The following is a 20,558-nucleotide window of genomic DNA, read 5'->3' on the forward strand; positions in this document are numbered from 1 at the left end:
ACACAGGCGGGAGAGATCCCAGCGGGGCAGAGCTCAGGAACAGCCCAGCGGGACCAGGCAGGCAGCTGGGGGCGCGAGGCCCCGGCACCCGCCCCACTCACCGGGAGGTTCGATTTCCTCCGGGGCTTTCCCGAGGGCTTCACCGTGAGCCCCGCAGCCCTCAAGGCAGCAATCCTGGACTCGATAGCGGACACCTGGGACGGACGGAAGGATGGACGGACAGACAGAGAGATGGCTGGAGTCAGCTGCCACCCAGACGTCCCACCCGGAGCCCGTGTACTCCACTCATGAGTCTCCCCGGGGGCATGCGCCCACTGCCCTGGCTCCCACGGCCGTCAGCAAGGGGGTGGGTATTCCTGCTGCCCCCACCCACCCCAGGCAGGAGCGGAGGAGTCCTGTGCACTTCTGGAGGCAGATCAGGGCTGGGGGAGGGGCAGCAGCAGCTCAGGGCTTCCCTGACCCAGCACCGCCCCCAATGCCATTGGCAACAACCTTGCCCTGTCTGTCCCCTCACCCTTAGGCCACGCTTTTCATGGTGGCCAGAGGAAGCTTCTGGAAGCAGAAGGCAAGCCTGTCTCTCCCCGTTCAGGTCTTCCTGTGGCCCCACAAATGTTCCTCGGGGGTCTCTGCCATCGGCCCCCTCCAGGACCGGCCTCCCACACTCTCCCCTCATCCCTGTGTTCCAGCCTTGGGTTGCTGCTGCTGATTCCCGGACACCCCAGGGCCTTGGCACACGCCACCCCTGGCCTCTTCTCATAGCTGCCTCTCATCACGTTCCCTCGGCAGCCCCGCCCCCATCTGCCCGCAGCATCATCTTCCCACGGATGCTGGCCATCCACCCTCTCCCACCGAACCCTCAGCTCCACGGCGGCAGGAGCGGGTCTGAGCTGCTCAGGTCTGCCCTCTGGCCCCCGATGCTGGATGCACCCCAGGGATTCACAGAGGATCTGCAAGCCAGGGAAGAGTAACGGAAAGCGAGGAGCTGAGCCGGAGTCGCCCCCGGGATGTGGGCAGCTCTGGGACTCGTGTTCCGAGTCGCCCCCGTGATGTGGGCAGCTCTGGGACCGTGTTCCGAGTCGCCCCCGTGATGTGGGCAGCTCTGGGACCGTGCTCTTCCTCCCTGGGAACTCAGGCTGCTGAGAACGGCCCGAGGCCGGGCAGGGGTCCTGCTGTCCCAGAAGTCACGGGGCGACCCTGGGAAACCAATGCTTTGGCTCTGACCTTTGACCTGTGCACTGCGGGCGCCCCTCACCCAAACTCAGACCCTGCGTCCACAGCGCAGGCCCATGGGGAGGCCCTGGCCAGAGCCTCCGGCTATCCAGGGTCTAAGCCCACTTCTGGCCTCTCTTTACGGGCTGCAAGCAGCCGTTTCAATCCTGAGAACTCTGCCTGCCTCCCACTCAGTGCAGCAGCGTGGAGACGCAGGGGCCTGGGAGGAGGCAGCCATCCTGGACCCCAGACGCTCTGTGCGAGCCCCACAGGCCGACTGTCACAGCCGGTGCACCCCGCACACCCGGTGGCTGGCACCCGTCTTGGTGACACCCGGGACTGGGCTACCTCGCTCTCTGCCTGCTGAACCTCGGAGGCCGCGGCCGCCACCCTGTCCTCCAGCGCCGACAGCTGCTCGTCTGTGCTCCTGCTGGGCTGGGCGGGGCCCCCGGCGCCCTGAGGGCTCTGTCCCCGGCCGGGCGTTGGGCCGGCGTCTGTGCACACCTGGGAAAGAGAGGGACAGCGGCTGACCCCCGGCGTGAGGGGCTGAGCCCCGGACTCGCCTCTGCTCCTCCCCCGGATGCCCCTCGCTGCCCCTCCAGGGCTGGGCTCCCCGTGAGGCCCCTGTCAAAGCCCCAGTGACCCCCGCAGTGGCTGCCTGCTTAGTGGCAGTACCTGTGCTGGGTCCTGCCGGGACCGCGGGGGGAGAGCCCCGGCGTGGTCCCCGCCGGCCGGCTCTCCCTCTTCCTCCTCCTGGTCGCTGACGTTGCTGGTCAGCTCCTCCAGCCTTCTCCTGAGGGCCTCCTCCTCCGTGTCTGCCGCTGAGTGCGGCCCGGCAGCTGGGGGCTGAGAGAGCGGGAGAACGGTTGTCCACGGAGCTCCGAGGCCGGCTCCGGAGGGGGCCGCCCAGAGGCCCTGCTGGAGCCCCGGCCTCCGCCCCTTTCTGTGTCCCACGTGTCCCAGGCCTGCAGAAAGCAGCTCTGAGGGGAGGGCTCCTGTGAGATGTTGGCTGCACCCACGGCATCCAAGACCCAAAACCGTTTATATTCTGTTTTGCCTTCCCCTGTTTAAGAGCGTTTTTACTGTGCTAAAATGCATGGATGGGGGCCGGTGCTGTGGCGTAGCAGGTGAAGGCGCTGCCTGCTGTGCCGGCATCCCATTTTGCCAGTTGGAGTCCCGGCTTCTCCACTTCCGCACGCTCCAGCTCTCTGCTATGGCCTGGGAAAGCAGCAGAAGGTGCCCAAGTCCTTGGGCCCCTGCACCTGCATGGGAGACCTAGAAGAAGCTCCTGGCTCCTGGCTCTGGGTTGGCACAGCCTTGCCCATTGCAGCCATTTGGGGAGTGAACCGGTGGTTGGAAGACCTCTCTCTCTCTGTCTCACCCTCTCTCTCCGCAACTCTATCAAATAGGCAAAATTAACCTTAAAAAAAAAAAATGCACCACCTCCAGCAGTATCGAGTGCACAGTTTCGCCCGCCCGCACTCACGGCATGGTGTGGCCTCCCCCCGCCAGCATGAAGCCCTCACCCTGCCTGACCCTCTCCCCTGCCCGGCCCCGCCCTCCTACTCCTCTGCAGACCGGCCCGAGCGCCGGGGTGGGGGGGAAGGGGGTAGAGGAAGGGAGCGACACCTGCAGTGTCTACAGGGGACCCGGGCCAGTCTCCAGTGAGAAGCCTGGGGTTCCGGCAGGCCGTGGGGTTCTGGCAGGCCGGGGGGCTCGTCTGGGGACCCCGTGACCCCTGCTCAGGTGACAGCGCTTCCTGGAGGAGGTGTCCTGGGCGAGAAGGCTCCCTTGAGCCCTCTCTGCTCTTGTCCTGGGCTCCCTGGCGAGTGATGGGCGCTAAGACCCCCTCAGGAGAGTGTGGGCCTCAGTTTTCAGATTTGTAACCTGGGGAGAGCAATGTCTATGTGACAGGCTTGGGGTCAGTCTGATCCTAAGACTCCCAGAGCAGAGGAAGGCGGCCTGCGGTCCCTGCTGGCCCTGGGCACGCGGCTGGCCCTCAGGCCTCCCTTGCCTGCCCCATCAGAGGTCTGAGCCCCGAGCAGGGGTGACCCTCACAGTCCAACCTAGGCCTCCTCCCCACGATGGGCCCCACCAACTCCTGCTCAAGTTCGCCAGACCTGCTTCTCCAGAGCCTGACGCCAAGACAGGTGTGCAGCTACAGACTCGGAGCACTCACAAGGCCTCCCAGGGGCCAGGTGTGCTGCTGTGGCTCTGCCGGAGTGGAGGGCTGAGCCCCAGTCTGCCTGCGCGCTCTCAGACAGACAGACAGACAGGTCCCGTCCTGGCATTAGGCCAGGGTCTGCTTCATTCTCTCCCCGCGAGGCTGTCCTGTTGGGCTGCTGTGGTGTGAACGTGTTCCCCAGAGCTCACGGCTTGGGAGCCTGTCTCCGGACCCAGCAGCGTGCAGACGGGAGGTGCTGACCTTCAAATGGGCGAGGCCGTTTGTGACAAAGCCCCTTGGCCCTCCCTCCCCCTTCATGCATGACCTCCTGCACGTCTGCCTTCGGCCACGGGATATTACAGCAAGAAGACCCTCACCAGCTGCGGCCCCTCAGTCTTGGACGTCCAGTTTCCAGAACCCTGGGCCAACCAAATGGCTGCTCACTACAAACTGCCCAGTCTGTCGGAGTCTGTGAAAGCGGCAGAGTATGGGCTACGACACCTGCCGATGACCGTTCTCGAAGCGGTGCAGACGGACCCCGGGGCGGAAGGACCCAGCAAGCCCCCGGGGCGGAAGGACCCAGTGAGCCCCCTCGGGTCCTCCTGCCCTGTGGAGGCTGTTACACCTGCTCCGAGCTCTCTCACACCCACGCTCAGGGCACTGTGGGAGGGTGGCTGGCATCCGGCCTGGGTGGGTGCAGATGACCTCAGGTGGGCTGTGGGGCCGGGGGGCCGCCCAGCTCTTTGGGCATCCCAACGCAGCCAGGCGTCTCCCGGGAGCCGTGCCGACACCGCAGCATCTTTGACAAAGGGGCTGGGGGAGCGTTCTCCTTGCCGGCCCGGCGGGGTTCCCTCGGCGCAGGGAGAGCTGCCGGTGCTCTCCAGGCGGGTGAGCTGGGTTCCACATCGCACATGCGCAGATCCAGCTCAGATCTGCAGCAGAGGGAGCGAGTCGGCGGCCCAAGGACCCCAGCCCTCCCCCCAGCAGGGCTTGGGGGCGCAGGATCCCCAAGAGCGGAAGGCAGGCTCAGGCTCCTCCTCCCGCACAACCTGGGAAGTTAGCTGTGCGACCCGTTTCTGACCTGGAAGGTTCTAGAACAGCAAGCAAAAGCTGAGAGGGGCCGGGAGAGGAGCAGGGGGAGCGGGAGGGAGGCATGAGTCCAGCGGGGGGATGACAGCTTCAGCCTGCCTGGGACGCTCGCTCTGGAGGGCCACGGTGGTGTCACCCCAGGGCCGCACTGCCCAGCACAGGAAGGCGAGACTTCGTCACGCCACGGGGCTCAGACTGAAGCCACCAGGCAGCAAGAGCCTTGGGCGCTCGCGGGCCAGGCGGCTCTGCAGGTGACCCTACAGCGGATCCACTTCCTCAGCCTTGAGTCACCCGACTCTTGAGTCACCGAAGCCTATTAGCTCCCAGACCGAGGAGCAGGAAAATCGATCCTCCCGGCGTCTGCGGCGTCTCTGCGGCCATTATCTCATTTGCGGCTCGCCTGGTGCTGAGAGGGGGAAGTGACGCCCACGTGGTTCTGCTCTGCATGGGAGGTAATTCGTTTGATCTCCAGAGCACCCGGGGTGTTGAGTGGGAGAAGAGCATAGGCTGGGACATTAGGGTTTCCGCTAGAGTCCAGCCCACACCGCGGCTCTGGCCGCACTGGACACCCACAGCGCAGCGATCAATACCCCGGGAAGGGCCAGGCCGGCCTCTGTTTCTGCCAGCTCCGTGCACCGGGTGAGGGCAGAGCCCCGGCCCCGGGAGAACTGGCAGGACTTCATCCCCGATGGAGACGACAGTGGGCAGACACTGCAGGGGCGGCCGGAGCAGGTCGCGGCTGAAAAGCCCACTCAGGGCACCCGGCGCTGCCCTACAGCCAGGCCCCGGCACTCAGCAAGGAGGCGGGGCCGCGGGGCCAGCGGGGACACAGCAAACACCCAGGGTCCTGGCTGCTGAACAGGGCCGCTGCGCCCCCTGCAGGCGGGCACGGGGCGTCTCCTCCCAGGCGCTCCCGGGACACCTCACTGTGGCTGCGGAAACAGCAGAAGAAGAGTGGAAGCAGAAGCAGGGCTAGGGAGAGCGGGAGGTGACCCAGAAGCTCGATGGCTCTGCTCCTGACCAGGCAGGATGCGGGCCGCCTCCACCCGTTCTTTCTGTACTTCCCACGTGTAGATGGTTGCAATGGCTAAAACTCAGGCGCCAACCTGCAGCAAGGCAAACACCACAGGGGACAGCGCCCCGGCCTCCCAGACCAGGGGAGGGCAGGAACTAGCCCTGCTCCAATTCGCAAACTGATCTCCTGTTGCAAAGACAGCAGGAGGCTGTGTTGGGATAGAACTGACATGGGCGGTCTCCCCGGACACATGATGTGTGACCAAAGCCCTTCCTTGGGGACCATCCCCTCTCATTGCGGGAGCATGGGGTGACCAGGCGTGTCTGCCCAGCACCCTCCTTTGTCTGCAGTCTCGTGGCTGTCGGCACTGGGCACATGACATTCTGGCTTATTGCTTATTCAATAATAAAACAGTTTTCTTTCTCTAGTATCTGCCTTTGTGGAGGGTGTTCCTGGGTCAGGAAATGATTTTAGCTTTTAAAAGAGTTCGATTCCCTCGCCGGCAGCACCCGCCGTGGCTGTGGCTGCGTCACGCAGCCCTGGCATCTGACCTGTGTGGGTTGCAGGGTCTGGAGTCCTGTGCTTTCAACCTACGTGCAGCAAAACCACACCTGGCAGCTCCCAAGTCCAGGGGTTCACGGGGACCACCCTGAGTGGTCCCTGCTGGCGCTTCTATGGGGGACTGAGTGAGCACCTGCAACCTGAGCCTGGCCCTGGTGGCCGTGGTGGCCCTGGTGGCCCCGGTGGCCCTGGGCCGGGCTCCTTTCTCCTACCTCTTCCGCCTCAGCCCTTCCCACCACCTGCTTGGCTTTCTCTGGGCGTGAGCGGCTCTCTCTGGAAAGTCTTTCCTGATGGTCCCTCTTCTGGAAGGTTCTACCCATGAACACCCACGCAAAGGCCAGCCGAGAGGGGCTGGGACTGCCCAGGTTATTTGTGATGAGCCGTGGGCATGGGCACGTCCGTGAGCCTGGGCTTGGAGTCTGTGCTGGGGGTGGGCAGGTTGAGAGGCTGGAACTCGGGGTCCAGCCCCGGCCTCCCGGTGAAGACCCCTGCGAGTCTGCCTGGGTTGTCACTGAAGTGCAGGACGCCACTGGGCCTGTGCACGCTGACTGCGGTCCAGCACCCACGGCTGCCTGGTACCATTGGCGTGGGACGGTGGCCGCAAACACAAGGAGACGGCCCACAGACAGGAAGCGCAGAGGCGATGCCAAGGGGCAGCGAGGATGCTGGGACAGCAATGGCGGCTGTGACAGCTTTTCACTGAGCCACTGGAGGTGCCCCATTATGGGCCTGATGCACACAGACGCCGGGATTCTAAACCGCTTCTTTGTAAGAGGCGAGAGACTCGAGCCAGATCCGCAGCCAGAGAGAGCGAGAGAGCAAGCGCCCATCGCTCGTCCTCTTCCCAAATGCCCACAGTGGCTGGGCTGGGCCAGGCCAAAGCTGGGAACTCAGCCCAGGTCTCCTGTGTGGGAGAATCCAGCCACTGCCTCCATGAACAGGAAGCTGGAGCCAGGAGTTGCACCCAGGTGCTCCGATGTGGGGTGCAGGCATCCTAGCCAGAATCTTACCCCTGGGCCAAGTGCCGACCCCTGGATTCCAATCTTTACCCCACTGCTGTCAGATGCGGGACCCGGGAGATTCTCAGCTAGCTGGGGGGCCTCCGCCCTGCCACACCGGCCCCTTGGTGGGCTTGGTTTCCTCTCCCTCTCCTGTAGCTCCCACAACGACTGTAGAATGTGCCCTAAAGGCACTGCCCGGGCCTCGATCCTGCGCTTCCTCGAACAGGAGGTTGGCAGTGCATCAGGCTGGTGACCCCCGTGCCCTGCGGCCGGCCGCTCAGCTCCCCGGGACACTGGGCCCATGCAGACAGGAATCTGTCGCCCTGGGCCACTCTCCTGAGCGACAGCCCGGCTCGCCCTGGCCAACGATGCCAGGATTCTGGGGTCCCTGCTGGAGAAGCGAGGGCCCTGGGGAGTAGCCCCTAGGGGGTGCTGGCCTCCTCGCCTGCCTGCTGGCCACGTCCTCCTACCTGCACCCTGTCTCCCCGGGTCTGTGTCCAGACTTTTCCTGAATGTCACAACCTCTGGTTACTCTTCCCACCTGATAGCCCAGGACCTGGCCTGGGGGCCCCCGAGGGAGGCCCCACAGACGCACCCCCGCCCCTCCTCTCCTTTCCCAGGGGGAGCTCTGCCTTGAGGTTTCTCGGTTACACACATTCGGGTGTTTCCTGCAGCAAAAGGCACTCGCTCAAATGGAACCAGGGTCACGGCTGGGAGGCGGGGGGGGGGGCACTTGTGGCACTGAAGGGAATCTTGTGATGAATTATTTCCCACACCAGTGTCTGCAATGTGACAGACTCTCGTGGATTCCACACGTGCTGAGGGTTCTACGTTGAATTTCCTTAGAGCCTCCGTTAAGCCTGCTTCAAGTCACAGGTCACTTCCTTTTGTCGTAGAAGACACAACCGTGGAAAGAGCATGAAGCATGTGTTTTCGTGAAAAGGGAAGAAGTGCGGGGCGCGCTGCGGGGACCAGCCTCGCAACACTGCCCCGTGAAAGAAGCCAGGCGAAGGCTGTGGTTCTGTTACAGAGATGGCTGTCGGGGAGGGGCTGGGGTGCACCTGCTGGGTGGGCACGGGGCTCTCCTATGGACGCTGCAGATGCCTTGGCGCCGGAGGTGGCGTAGCCAGGCCCTGGGAACACTCCAAGCATCACTGAATTGTGTGCTCCAAAACAGTTATTTTTTTAAACATGAAGGCTATTATATCCGGAATTCTGTAACACTTGCATTACGTTTTGTCTTTGTCCACATTGTTTTGTTGTAAAATGGACAACATAAAACAGCTGTTTCAACCACTGCCCGGTGGTGTCAAGTGCGTCCGTATCCCTGTGCAGCTGCCGGCCGTCTCCCAAACTCATCTCCCAGAACGGAAACTCCCTGGACGCTAATTCCTCACGTCCCCTCCCAGGGCCTGGCTCCCCCATTCTGCCGTCTCCATGGATTTGACTCTTAGAGGAATCACAGTGTTCGTCTTGTCTCTGCCTTACTCCCCAGCTCAGGGCCCTTGGGGTTCATCCACGCTGTAGCGTGGGTGCCAGGCCCTTCCTTTTCAAGGCTGAGCAGTATTCCCGCGTGCAGATGCTGCACCCATCTGTGGGGTGCCCTTGTGTTGCAGGCTGCTGTGAGCGTGGGTGCACCAACCTCTCTAGGTTCCCACTTCCTGTTGGGGTAGAGACGCGGTGTGCACCTGCTGGATTGCATGGTAACTATTTTCAGTTCTTTGCAGAGCCACCACACTAAGGTGGTTCATTTTATGTTACAATGATTCACTTTGGTTAAAAGAGACATATTTGGATGACGTGGTCTCTGTACACTACACAGCAGCAATTTGAGAGCTGAAAATCCCACCAGCTTTGACTTCTCTGTGGTGACTTGGGAGGGGGTGAAGGGGCTCCCCCGGGGGGGAGCAGAGAGGGCGCCAAGGTTACCTGACTGTCAGACGAGGTCCAGCTCCAGCGTCTGGGGTGGGGGCCAGCCGCCGAGGCTACCCCAGTGCCTCCTTCGTCAGAGGTGTCCACGTCGGCCTGGCACTGCGGGGGGAGCTGCCCACTGCTGCCAGAGGCCGTCCCTTTGGAGAAAGAGTGGGTCTGGGTGACTTGGGGACATGAGAACCACGGCTCATGTGCTGTCTGGCGAAGAGGAAGGGGGGCCCAGGAGAGTGGAGGGGGATGTGGGGTCCACTGGCGTCACAGTGAGAGGGGGCGGGGAACCCGGGCTCTGTCTTAGGGAATAAAGTGTCGCAGATTCCAGAAGCTAAAACAGAGCCCGATAAGATCTTCAGGAGAGGCGCATTCCCCCAGTCCCAATCTGTGCTCAGGGCAGGGCCGGGGAGCCAACACTCGGCAAAGCAGACGCCACGCGGTCCCCAAGAACTCCCGACTCCACGTGTGCGGATAGCGGGCAGCCGGGGGCATTTCTGCACGACTGTGAGGCCCTTGTTCCCAGGACACAGCACCGTCACCGCCTCCTCACCAAAAATGACCCCCACCCTCCCTGCAGCTGGCCCAGAAGGCACCACACAGGCCAAGGGCGCCGAGGTGGGGGAGGAGCGTCCTGCAGGCACCTGCTGTGCCCCGGGCCACACCTGCGCAGTGACTTCTACCGACAACCTGGATGGAGAAGCTCGGATCGGCACGGCAGCCCCGGCCACACTCTGGATTAGCCCTGGAGGCCCTGTGAAGCCGGTTAAGTTGTGGCGCTTTGTCTTGTAGCTACAGACAACCACGGGGTGGATTAGGTGTTATCAACCCGTTCCACATTGAGGAAACTGAGGCCAGAGAGGGGGCGGGGCCTGAGCACCAGCATTCCACACTGCAGTCTGTCTCAGACCGCAGCCTGGACGCTGGGCCCCGAGGGAGACAATGCTGACCGTGAGTCGGCACTAGGCAGGGTGAGATTGGCGACATGGGCTGGCCGGGGGTAGGGGTCCTGCCTCTCCTGCCCGTGTGCTGGGGTGACTTGAGATCACTGGACAGGGGCAGTATGCCCGTGTCTTACCCTAAGGTGGGGCAAGAGGTAGTAATTTTCTGATGGTGTGCGGGAAAGTGAAGCCCCCAGGACCCTGGCCAGCGTGAGGATCGCGGTCAGGAGCCTTTGGTCCCTACCGGGCCATGAGAGATGGGGATGGAGGCAGGACACCTCCTCAGCCTGGTTTCCCGCGGGTGCTGCTTCTGTGACCCCAACCGGACAGTCGGTGGGGGGCCTGTGGTCCTGGCCACTTTGGGGACAGCTGCGTGCCTCTGCCCAGCCATGCGGCCGCTCAGCTCCTGTGTGGGCGTCATGATGGAAGCTCCGGGTATCGGCAGCACTGCCCACACCGCAGGACACATTATGAAAGCGGCTTTTTAAAATCAGCCAAATGAGGGTGGTGGGTGGGTTTCTCAGCAGTCCCCCCCGCCCCGCCCCGCAAGGCCCCTCTGGAAGACCGTGGCCAAGGGCACCCACCTGGAGCGGCGGCAAGCCCCAGGCCCGTGCTGCTGGTGGTTCCGGGCTGGCAGGGCTCCTTGGGGGCCTCCCGTCTGGAGGGCGAGAGGCCGCCCAGTGGTTCTGCAGGGGGCTGGCACTCGGAGGCCCCTGGGTCAGCTTCCTCCAGGACGGCCGTCTCCTGGGAGGTGGTCTCCCAGGTGTGGGGCTCACCTGTGAGGGACTGAACACCCGGCGTCAGCTCTGGGGGTGCATCTGCCGCCACCCAGGGGAGCAGCCCCCACACACCCATCCCCTCAGGCTCTTGCACTCGGTTCTCCTCCACTTGAACACCACGCCTGCAGCATTCCTTGTGTACAACTGGGGCTCCCAGTGACAGGCGGGCCAGGGGCACCCCGGGGAGCAGACCCTCTGCAGCAGCCTCACTCGGGGAACAAGGCCTGGGAACTTCCTGCCCATGTATTGACCTGGGCTGGGGGAAGCACTGTCCCTACCATGCACACCGCTATCGCCTGCGGGGTCAGCGGTGTGAGAGTGGGTGGGGGCAGGGATCCCCGAAGCCCCTTGGCTGCCACCCCCACCTCTGGGGAGAGAGATCCTGTGCCATGGTCCCCAAGCAGACAGGGCTCCGAGGCTTCCATGGGCTGCGGGGGTGATGGTGGTGGTGGTGGTGGTGGTGGTTGTGGTGGTGGTGGTATGTGTGTGTGAGTCGGGGGGTGAGGGGGTGAGGGGGGATGCCATTGGTGAGGGAGCCCAGCCCTGAGGCTGCAGCAGGCAGGGTTTCGTCACTGGAAGCCCAGCCCCGCAGCTGACAAGTACCCCGGAGACTGCGGAAAAGGCAGACTCCAGACGGACCTGGGGCCCGGTGTGCCCTCCTCTGCTGGCTCTGGGGGCCTCTGCCCTCGTGTCCCTTCCTCCCCGGGGTCTTCAGGCCAGCCTGGGCAGCACGGCCTGAGCTCAGGGGACACTGGGGCCCACTGGGAGATGGGGCGCTGGTGCTGGTTCTTGGTGCCCCGTAGCTGCCTTTAGTGCCCAGGGTCTCCTGTGTGCCAGGCCCAGCCGCACAGCAGAGACTGGCACCCCTTCTCCAGCACAGGCCCCAGGCACCTGGGCCACACGGGGACCACAAGTCCCGGTGGCCCTGGCAGCCCCCGTGTGTGCCATGTGCCGGGGTCGTCACGCACAGCAGCCCGTCTCTCAGCACTGGCCCAGATGGGCAGCGAAGACTCAGTCCTGGCCAGTGAGGCGGAGGTGCAGGCACCAGGCCAGGCACCCTGCCTGACTCCACAGGGTGCTCTTCTCTCTTACAGGGGCTCTGCACCGACCCCTAAACCCCTGGTCCCTAACTCCCACTTGCCCCCCGCCCCCAGCTGTCTGCTTAGTGCCAGGCCTCACTGGCAGGAGGGTGTGAGGGCTCTGCATCCGGTGCCCCTACTTCCTGCCACCATCACCCCGCGCTGTCCCTGTCCTGAGAGCCGGAGATGACCACGTGCCATCCAGCACCACTCTGCACCCTGGTCTGAACGCCACTGCTGCTCGGGTTCCCGGGTGAGCGGGGCACAGACACGGGAGCCCACTGACCTGCAGGCTGCCCGTGGCCTCAGCCTCCGAGGACAAGTCCAGGAGCTGACCACAGGACCGTGTGGAGTGATCCGAGTCCGCCTCCAAGTCCAGGTCGTGGATGGAGAGGAGCCGCTTTTTCTTCACAGGTACACGATGCGCAAGACTCAGGTCAAGGCCAGCTCAAAGGACAGGACCAGACCCCCCTCCGCTCCCACCCCCGCCCCTGCCCCCAGCCCCCGGGCCAGCGGGCAGGCCCCTCTGTGGGCAAATCCACTCTTGTCTGAGACACAGCAGAGGTGGCACTGAGGGAGGCCCTGGGTGCCCATGCTCCCACCATGAGATCTTGGTCCCCAGAACCTTGGGGGGGTCCCCGAAGAGGGGGCACCAGGTGCCCTGGGGTGGGAGGTGCTTCCTGGGGCAGGTGGCTGCTCCAGTGGGCGGGGCCTCTCACCTCCCAAGGGGAGGCGTCTCTGGGCCTTAGGTAGCCAGGGGCTCGCTGGCTCCAAGGTCGGGGTGGGCAGGCCCTGGGGGCTCCACACTGCCTGCAGGAGCATCTGCTCACTTCTAAGCCCCTGCTGCTCTGATCACTGCCACCAGCTGACACTCCAGGTGCTGGGGCGTGTTCCGCGAGCTCAGGAACTGGCCTGAACCACACGCAAGAAACCGAGACCATGTTCCCCAGAGGACAACGGCACACCCTTCCCCCTCCCTTCCTGCCAGCTCCCACCCAGAGGCCTGGGGGTCACCTGGATGTCTCCACCCCCACGAGTAAGTGGGGAGAATGAGTGAACCCAGGAACAAGCCCCCGTCAAGACAAGGCTGCCAAGGCAGCCTGCAGTGGGACCCCCACATCCCCGGGACCCCATGCTCCTGACAGCTGTGGTTCCCAGGCCCTGGCTGGATGGGCCAGGCTTCTCCCGGTTGAGGTCTCCAATGGTGGTAGCTCTGTTCTGTCTGGGGCTGACTGTGTCAGACATGGTGGAGCCGTGGGAAGGGAGGCGGGTCCCCTGATGGGTAGGAGCTAGTGCAGCCCCCCGGACACTGAGCCATCAGGAAGTCAGAGCCCGGCAGTGGGGCTGGGGCAGGGGTGGGGAGGCTGGGGCAGGACTCACTTTGGTGCCGAGAGGTGGGGCCTGGGCCCCCGCGTCTGGCTCTCCATGCTCATCTGCCAGGTCGCTGTCTCCACTTCTCTCCTCAAGGCCTGGCTCGGGCCCACCTGCGAGAGACACTTGCATGGCTCCACCCAGGCCAGCCTGACAGCGGAGTGTCCATCTGCCCACTCACGCACCCACTGGCCACCTTCTACCTGCCTCCACCCCGCCTTCCATCTCCCATTCTAACTACCATGCACTCAAGTACCCACCCATCCATCCACTCATCCATTCACCCACCCATCCATCCATCCATCCATCATCCATCCATCCATCCACCCACCCATCCACTCATCCACCCACCCATCCATCCATCCATCATCCATCCACTCATCCATTCACCCACCCATCCATCCACCCATCATCCATCCACCCATCCATTCACCCATCCATCCATCCACCCATCCACTCATCCACCCACCCATCCATCCATCCATGCACCCATCCACCCATCCATCCATCCACCCACCAAGAAACAAGGGCAGGCCCTCTGCTGTCCATTTAGAGACCTATCTAAACATCAGTTGGAGTTCTTCTTCCTTCTTCTTTCCTTATTTATTTGAAAGCCAGAGTCAGAGAGAGAGCATGGGAGGGAAGGAGGGAGAGAGAGAGAGAGAGAGAGAGAGGTCTTCCATCTCCTGGTTCACTCCTAAGATGGCGGCCAACAGCTGGGGGTGAGCTAGGCTGAAGCCAGGAGCCAGGAGCTTCTTCTGGGTCTCCCACATGGGTGCAGGGCCCAAGCAGTTGGGCCACCCTCTGATGCTTCCGCAGGAGAATTTGCAGGGAGCTGGATTGGAAGCGGATCAGCTGGGACATGAACCAGCACCCACGTGGGATGCCGATGTTGCAGGTGGCAGCTTAAGCAGCTGGGCCACCGTGGGTCCCACAGGGATCTTAATTGCAGCAGAAACCTGGTGGTCTGCACTGATCTACCTACAGGGCCTGGCCACGTCTGTAGCCACCCACCCGCTATGCACTGTGCTAGGGCTTCTCCACGAGTCTGGGTGTCCCCTAGAGGCCCCCCAGTTAAAGGCTTGGTCCCCAGAGAGTGTGACAGGGAGAGGGTGGAGCCTGTAGGAGGTGGGCCCAGTGCGAGGTCCTTGGGTCACTGGAGGCCGCTCTCAAAAGACGGCTAGTGTTCAAGCCCGAGGTTGCACCAGTCTCTGCTCCCTGGCTTGGCACGTGGTCCTGCCTCTGCACACGGCCCACCCTCTGTACACGGCTCTCCCTCTGCACACGGCCCCCCATTGCCCTCCGCCACTCTCCCCAGACACCAAGCCGATAGGGCTGCCTGGTTTTGAGCTTTGAACCTCCAGCACTGTGAAACCCGTCCTCTCTACGAGGCTGGGTGGCCGCAGGCCTCCCCACGTAGCAAGGGGCAGCTACCCTGTGCCTCCTGCCTCCTGCTGGGTCATCTGAAGACACGGGATCGGTGGTGCAAAATGCCCAGAGCTGGTCGTGTTTCCCCAAACAAACCGCTTCACCCACAGCTCTGGCCTCCGCACAGTTCGGGGTGGAGGCCAGGCCTGGGTCCCCCTCCTCTCTGTTCCCGGGCCCTTGCTCACCCTGAGCCCGCAGGCCTGGCCGCCCCAGCACAGCCCCCATGTCCTCCTCTTTCCTGCATCCACGCTGGCCTGGCCGGTGCTCCGCTTCCCCAGGATTTGGAGGGCAGGGCCTCCCCTGGGACGGAGACGCACGTGGGCTCCCCCTCTGCGCAGCGGCCAGCTCTGTGCCTACGATTGCTGGCTTAGTTGCGTAGTTTTACACCAGTTTCCCGTTCCCAACCCCCTGGGCCTCACAACTGTCTGGTCTCAGGCTGGCTCCTAACTCGGAAGCTGACTTTTACGTGGGGATGGAAAGTCAGCCCCACTGTCCGTTTCCTGCTCATTAGATGGAGACAGAAACACCCAAGCAGGGGACAGCGCCGTGGCCTGTGGGTAGAGCTGCCACCTGTGACACTGGCATCCCTCAGGAATGCAGGTTCCAGTCCCGGCTGCTCCACTTCCGTCCAGCTCCCTGCTAAAATGCCTGGAAGAGCAGCAGATGACAGCCAAGCACTTGGGCCCCTGCACCCACGTGGGGGACCCGGAAGAGACTCCTGGCTCCTGGCTTCAGCCTGGCCCAGCCCTGGCTGTTGCTGCCATCTGGGGAGTGAACCAGCAGATGGAAGGCCTCTCTCTCTCTCTCTCTCTCTCTCTCTCTCAGCCTCTGCCTCTCTGTAACTATGCCTTTCAAATAAATAAGTAAATCTTTAGAAAAAAAGATAGGAGGAAGGAAGGGAGGGAGGGAGACAGAACCAAGCAGCTGAGAAAGGACGCGGGCAGCAGTGGTCAGAGAGGTTTGCAGACAGAAACTCGCCTCCCTCATTGTCCAAAGCTGATTTCCTTTGCCTGTTTAGGACATCTGGGGAGGTATCGGGGCGGGGCGCAGAGGGGAGCCGTCACTCATCCTGCCTCAGTGGGCCTCCTGGGCGCAGGCCTGGAGGCCCTCAGTTTGACCGGCAGGAGAGAGGCGAGGAGGCCCTGCTTATCCGCTACAAATGCCAGGGATTTTCAAGGGGCCCCTACGGGCCGCCTGGGTCTGAGCCCCAGGCGTCCGTGTTAATGAGCTCGGCCATGGCCAGCCCAGCTGGGAGGCAGGGACGTGAACTTCACCCGCATGCGGCCTGGGGCTGGCAGGCAGGGGGGTGTCCCCTGCCCCCCCCCCCGTGAGTGGGAAGAGTGACGCTCCTTTGCCTCCCCTCCCTGGAGACCAGGGTGGGAGTATCCCCCCACCCCGACTCCTGGTCAAGTCACACTAGAAACAAACCCCAGCGCAGAGCAGGCGGCGCCTCCCGAGGGAGAGGGGCTCAGCCTGCCCCCGCCCCGCCCCCACTGAGGCCTGGGGGAAATGCCCCTCACCGGAGGCTCACTCTCGGAAGACCCCCATGGCCGCCCCCAAGATGCACAGACCCTGGTTGGGCAGGTTTCAGACTATTCTTAAACAGCTCCGGTGTTCCCAGGTTTCGTGCTGTCCTTGTCCCCTGTCGGGCTGTGCTGTTGTCCGGTGATGGGCAGGGGAGCCTGCACCTGGGGCGGGCCTGGTTGGGGGGGGGGCATCACTCCCAGCAGGTGGGGGCTGACTCTCCTTCTCCTTGGCTGTGTTCTGCTGCCCCACAGCGCCACCTCCTGGCCTCTGAGGGAATGATTTCCAAACAGACAGGGTCTCTGCAGGTGCCACTCAGGGCCCAGGCTGGGCTTCAGGGACCCAGCATGCTCTTAAATGACAGCTTTCTCACCCACCCCAGCCTCTGGAAGCGGGATCCTCTCAGGGCGACGCCCCGAACCCTTGGGGGTTCTGACACGGCTTGTTGGGAGGGGGCTGCCTTTGGGGCTGATATTCCCAGGTGGGTTGCTGTAGCGTTTCCCACGTTGGTCCATCCTAAGGCCCTGCGGCTGGGGCTGGACCAGACTCCTTTGCTGCAGGAGGACCCCACAGCTGGCTCCAGACTGGACACATGGGTGTGGGGACATGGATTTGCTGATGGGCTCCAGCCTGAAACAGAGATGCCAGCCGCCAAAGGGGCAGCCCCCCGGACAGGACAGCCCCTGCCAGCGGCATCAGAGCTCTCCCGGCCACATCTGCTGTTGGGTGGGGTTATCAGCAGGGCCTCCTTTACTCCTACAAACGTCCTGGCTTGGATGACTTCACCGCCTGCCCCCACCCCTACCCATGAAGCTGAGTCACCCCTCGGTCTGCCACTGCAGGTGCTAGAAGTCGATACAGGTGAGGGTGACTCAGTGGTCTCAGCCCTCAAGCAAACACCGTGCCCTACTCCGGAAACCCTGTGTAGGCCCAGAGCTGCTCGGTGTCCTGTGGGCTGGCCATGTCCAGCTTCTGCTCCTTCTTGTAAACCTGGGGCTTTACACAACAGGTGGGTTGGCGCTGCGGTGTGGCGGGTGGAGCTGCCGCCTGCAGTGCCGGCATCCCATACGGGCGCTGGCTCAAGTCCCGGCTGCTCCAGCTCTCTACTTATGGCCTGCAAAAGCAATGAGAGAGGGCCCAAGTGCTTGAGCCCCTGCATCCACGTGGGAGAACCTGGAGGAAGCTCCTGGCTCCTGGCTTCAGACTGGCCGAGCTCTGGCCGTCGCAGTCATTTGTGGTGGGTGGGGTCAACCAGCAGATGGAAGATCTCTCTGTCTCTCTCTGTCTGTCTCTGTCTCTCTCTCTCTCTAGCTCTGCCTTTCAAATAAATAAATCTTAAAAAACCAAGGATTATTCACAGCAGATTCCTCCAATTCTCAGTAATCGTCAGAATCACGTGGGATTTGTTGATGTGTCTGGGCCCCCAGCCAGACGTCCAGGGAAGCAGGTGCGTGCGTATGACGGACGGTGCCCCGGGGACTCTGCGAGCAGCTGTGTTTGAGAAACTTGGCCCTCACTTCTCAAGCTGCTGTGAAACTCTGGGAAAAACACCATTTCATACCCTGGGGACTCCATGGGCACGGACCAGGCCGGCAGAGGCCAGGGGTCCGCCCCTCACACGCAGAGACAGGCATGCACGCACACCACCACACCCCCCTAGAGGAGCCCGCAGGGTCCTGGACGTCCGAACGCACGGGGACACGGGGCTCCCCTCACCTCCCTGCTGCAGCCGCCCGTACAGGGACCGGATCACCTTGGCGCTGCCGAATCGCTTGAAGCGGGCCCGCACGTGTTCGTAGTACCACTCGAGAGAGCCCATCTTCACCACTCTGCAGAGACAAGAGCGCAGGCCCGTGGCAGCTCCCCGGGGGCCGCTCACGGGCCTGAGCAGAGACACGGGTGCGGCCGCCGGCCCCAGCGCACCTGGCCAGGTGGCAGGGGTCACAGAGCCAGCCCTGCTCCTCGGGGTGGGCGCGGCTGCAGCTCCTGCAGGCGAAGAGGCCGCAGTGCAGGCACTGCCTTCTGCTGTTGACCAGGAGCCAGTAGGGCCGCAGGCAGCGGGCGCAGTGCGTCTCGTTCAGGTGCGCCGTGTCGGCGAGCAGCTCCCTCTTGGAGCTCTCCCTCTGAATCTGGCCCTTCAAGCCCCTGGGGAAGGGGGGAAAGGGAACACACGGCCAGCTTGGCTCCACCAGGCTTGGATGTGCACGCGCTCACACGCGCCTGCGCACGCCTGCTCACTGACACACACGGGCACACACACGCCCGCTCACACCTGCTCACTGACACACACGGGCACACACGCGCCTGCACATGCCCGCTCACTGACATACACGGGCACACACGCACCCCCTCACACCTGCTCACTGACACACACGGGCACACACGCGCCTGCACATGCCTGCTCACTGACACACACGGGCACACACGCGCCCACTCACACCTGCTCACTGACACACACGGGCACACACGCGCCCACTCACACCTGCTCACTGACACACACGGGCACACACGGGACCTGCTGCAGGCGGCTGGGCAAAGGCTTCCCCAGGCACCCTTGCCGCCTGCAGCGCCAGCCGCCCTTCCTCCCCTGTCCCTGGGGGCGGCCAGCAGCTGTGTCCACACAGGGGCACTTTTCATACGTTGGAACTGAAGCCTGTTATTTTCATAGGAATGGCACTGCGTCGAAGCATGTCTGGGGCTTTTACAACTGTCCCGGGGTCTGGATGACAGGCCACTGCCCTCCCCCCACAATCAAGGTGGTCCCAGAGCCTGAGCTAGAAGCCCTCCCCCGGGGACAGGCGGTCTCCCAGCAGGGGCCAGAGCTGAGCTGGCTCCCTGGGTCTGTGTGGGCCGAGAGTGGCTTGGCTTGGAGAGGGCCCAGGGCAGGTTTTAAGCAGCACGGCTTCCTGGTGAAGCCGCCAGGTGCAGCTGACGGGCGGAGGTGACCCCAGGCCAGCGTGGACGCGCCCCTCTGTTCTGGGCTTCCGGGAGTGTCTGCCCAGTGTCATATTTTTAGTTCCAGATGAGATTAGATGGAACCGTGGCTAGTGACGAAATCAGAGAGACACTAGGGGGAAGCCTGGTGGTTTGGGGTTCCCGACAGGACACCCCAAGCTGCAGGCCCGCGAGGCACAGGCAGCTCCGCCAGGCGGGAGGCAGCAGCGGCAGACTTGCACAGCTCTCCCTCCCCCGCTGCCTGCCACGTTGTCTCGGAGATGTCTCTGGGTCAGACGTCGTCATGGCTTCTTAAGCCAAGGAAGAAGACAGCCCAGCTAGCGTGGGCGTCTAAGGGGACACTGATGTAGCCGCGTCCCCAGCACAAGCGCTCGGCCTCAAGCTGGGGCGCAGAGCTCCCGAGCCAGGCGGGGAGGCCCAGGCTGCTCTGTCGCCTCTTCTGCACCACCTGCGACCCGGGGGCGGCCTCCCTCCCAGCCGTCTCTCCCCAGGCAGGTCCCGGCCTGAGGCTCAGCACAGCAGGAAGGAAGTGGAGGACACGTGGAGGCTGTGGCTTCCAGCCACACGAGAGCCTGGGGCAGGCCTGGAGTTCTGGGTCCTGGGTTTTGGGGAAGGGGTGGTTATGGTCTGCTTCAGATTCCGTTTGCACACACGCCCACAGGAAGCGAGGGCAGAGGAGACGCTGTGAGAGGTTAGGAGGCACCTGCCGGCCTCCGGGAGCACCAGCCCGGTTTCAGGCTGGGAGAGCGCGGGTGGGGCCGGGGCAGCCTGCACGCTCTGCCTGTAGCAAACACTGGGTTGACCAGATGTCTCTGTACTGCAGGTGCACCAGCAGGCAAGAGCCCAGCACTGTTACAAGTTAGTCACCTTTAAGAATGACAGACCCCGAACGTGATCTATCAGAAACGGCAGAGCAGTTGAGACAATCAGGCTGGTGTGTTAAGGGGGTAAGAAGGCAGACTCTCAGGAGAGGGGAGTGGGGGGTGCAGGAGGAGACGAGGCTGAGACAGAGACAGCCCAGAATTACAACCGACGCCGGAGAAGCCGACAGCAGACCCTCTGCAGGGGACGCTGAACCCACCGATGTGGAGCAGGGGCTCTGGGTGTGCCCAGGGGCTCTGCAGCTCCCTAAGATCCTGTAAGCGAGTTCACCAGGTCAGAGGTCAGAGGTCGTGTCAGACAATACTAAGACACCCTCTCCCCACACCTTTGCCCTTTGATGCCTGACAATGGTGCAGAAGCGAGGTGGGCCAGGCTGCAGAGGCGCTAGCCGGAGCCCAGGCCGTGGAACCAAACCCTTAGCAGGCTTCATACGAGAGAAGCAACGAGGCTCCAGGTATGCGCCCCGGGGGGAACACGGAAAGCTGTCCTTTGTTTGGGCCTTGACCCCTGAGGGCACGCTCTCTGAGCTGGAGAGCTGTCTGGAGTGTGACCCAGGCTGGGGACGGTCCTCCAGGGATGCCCTGGCCACCTGACTCCGCCCCTGAGGTGAGCTGCTGGGGGGGGGGGGTGGGCTGCAGGG

At 63.3% G+C, this 20,558-nt stretch overlaps 1 protein-coding gene across 3 annotated transcripts in view; it reads right to left on the bottom strand.

Annotated features, from left to right (window-relative positions):
* MLPH (melanophilin) overlaps positions 1 to 20,558 on the bottom strand; it is a 37,083-nt gene that overhangs the window by 6,678 nt on the left and 9,847 nt on the right. For 2 of the 3 annotated variants that reach the window (XM_070069867.1, NM_001297485.1), the window contains 9 exon segments: positions 18,005 to 18,226; positions 17,798 to 17,910; positions 13,139 to 13,242; positions 12,045 to 12,164; positions 10,485 to 10,686; positions 8,969 to 9,108; positions 1,885 to 2,055; positions 1,558 to 1,713; positions 102 to 194 (listed from right to left, as the gene is read on the bottom strand). In XM_070069867.1, the coding sequence (XP_069925968.1) occupies positions 102 to 194; positions 1,558 to 1,713; positions 1,885 to 2,055; positions 8,969 to 9,108; positions 10,485 to 10,686; positions 12,045 to 12,164; positions 13,139 to 13,242; positions 17,798 to 17,910; positions 18,005 to 18,226 (1,321 nt within the window). 3 annotated transcript variants of the gene reach the window in all.

The sequence above is a fragment of the Oryctolagus cuniculus genome, chromosome 3 (assembly GCF_964237555.1).
Source record: "Oryctolagus cuniculus chromosome 3, mOryCun1.1, whole genome shotgun sequence".
Classification (NCBI taxonomy): domain Eukaryota; kingdom Metazoa; phylum Chordata; class Mammalia; order Lagomorpha; family Leporidae; genus Oryctolagus; species Oryctolagus cuniculus.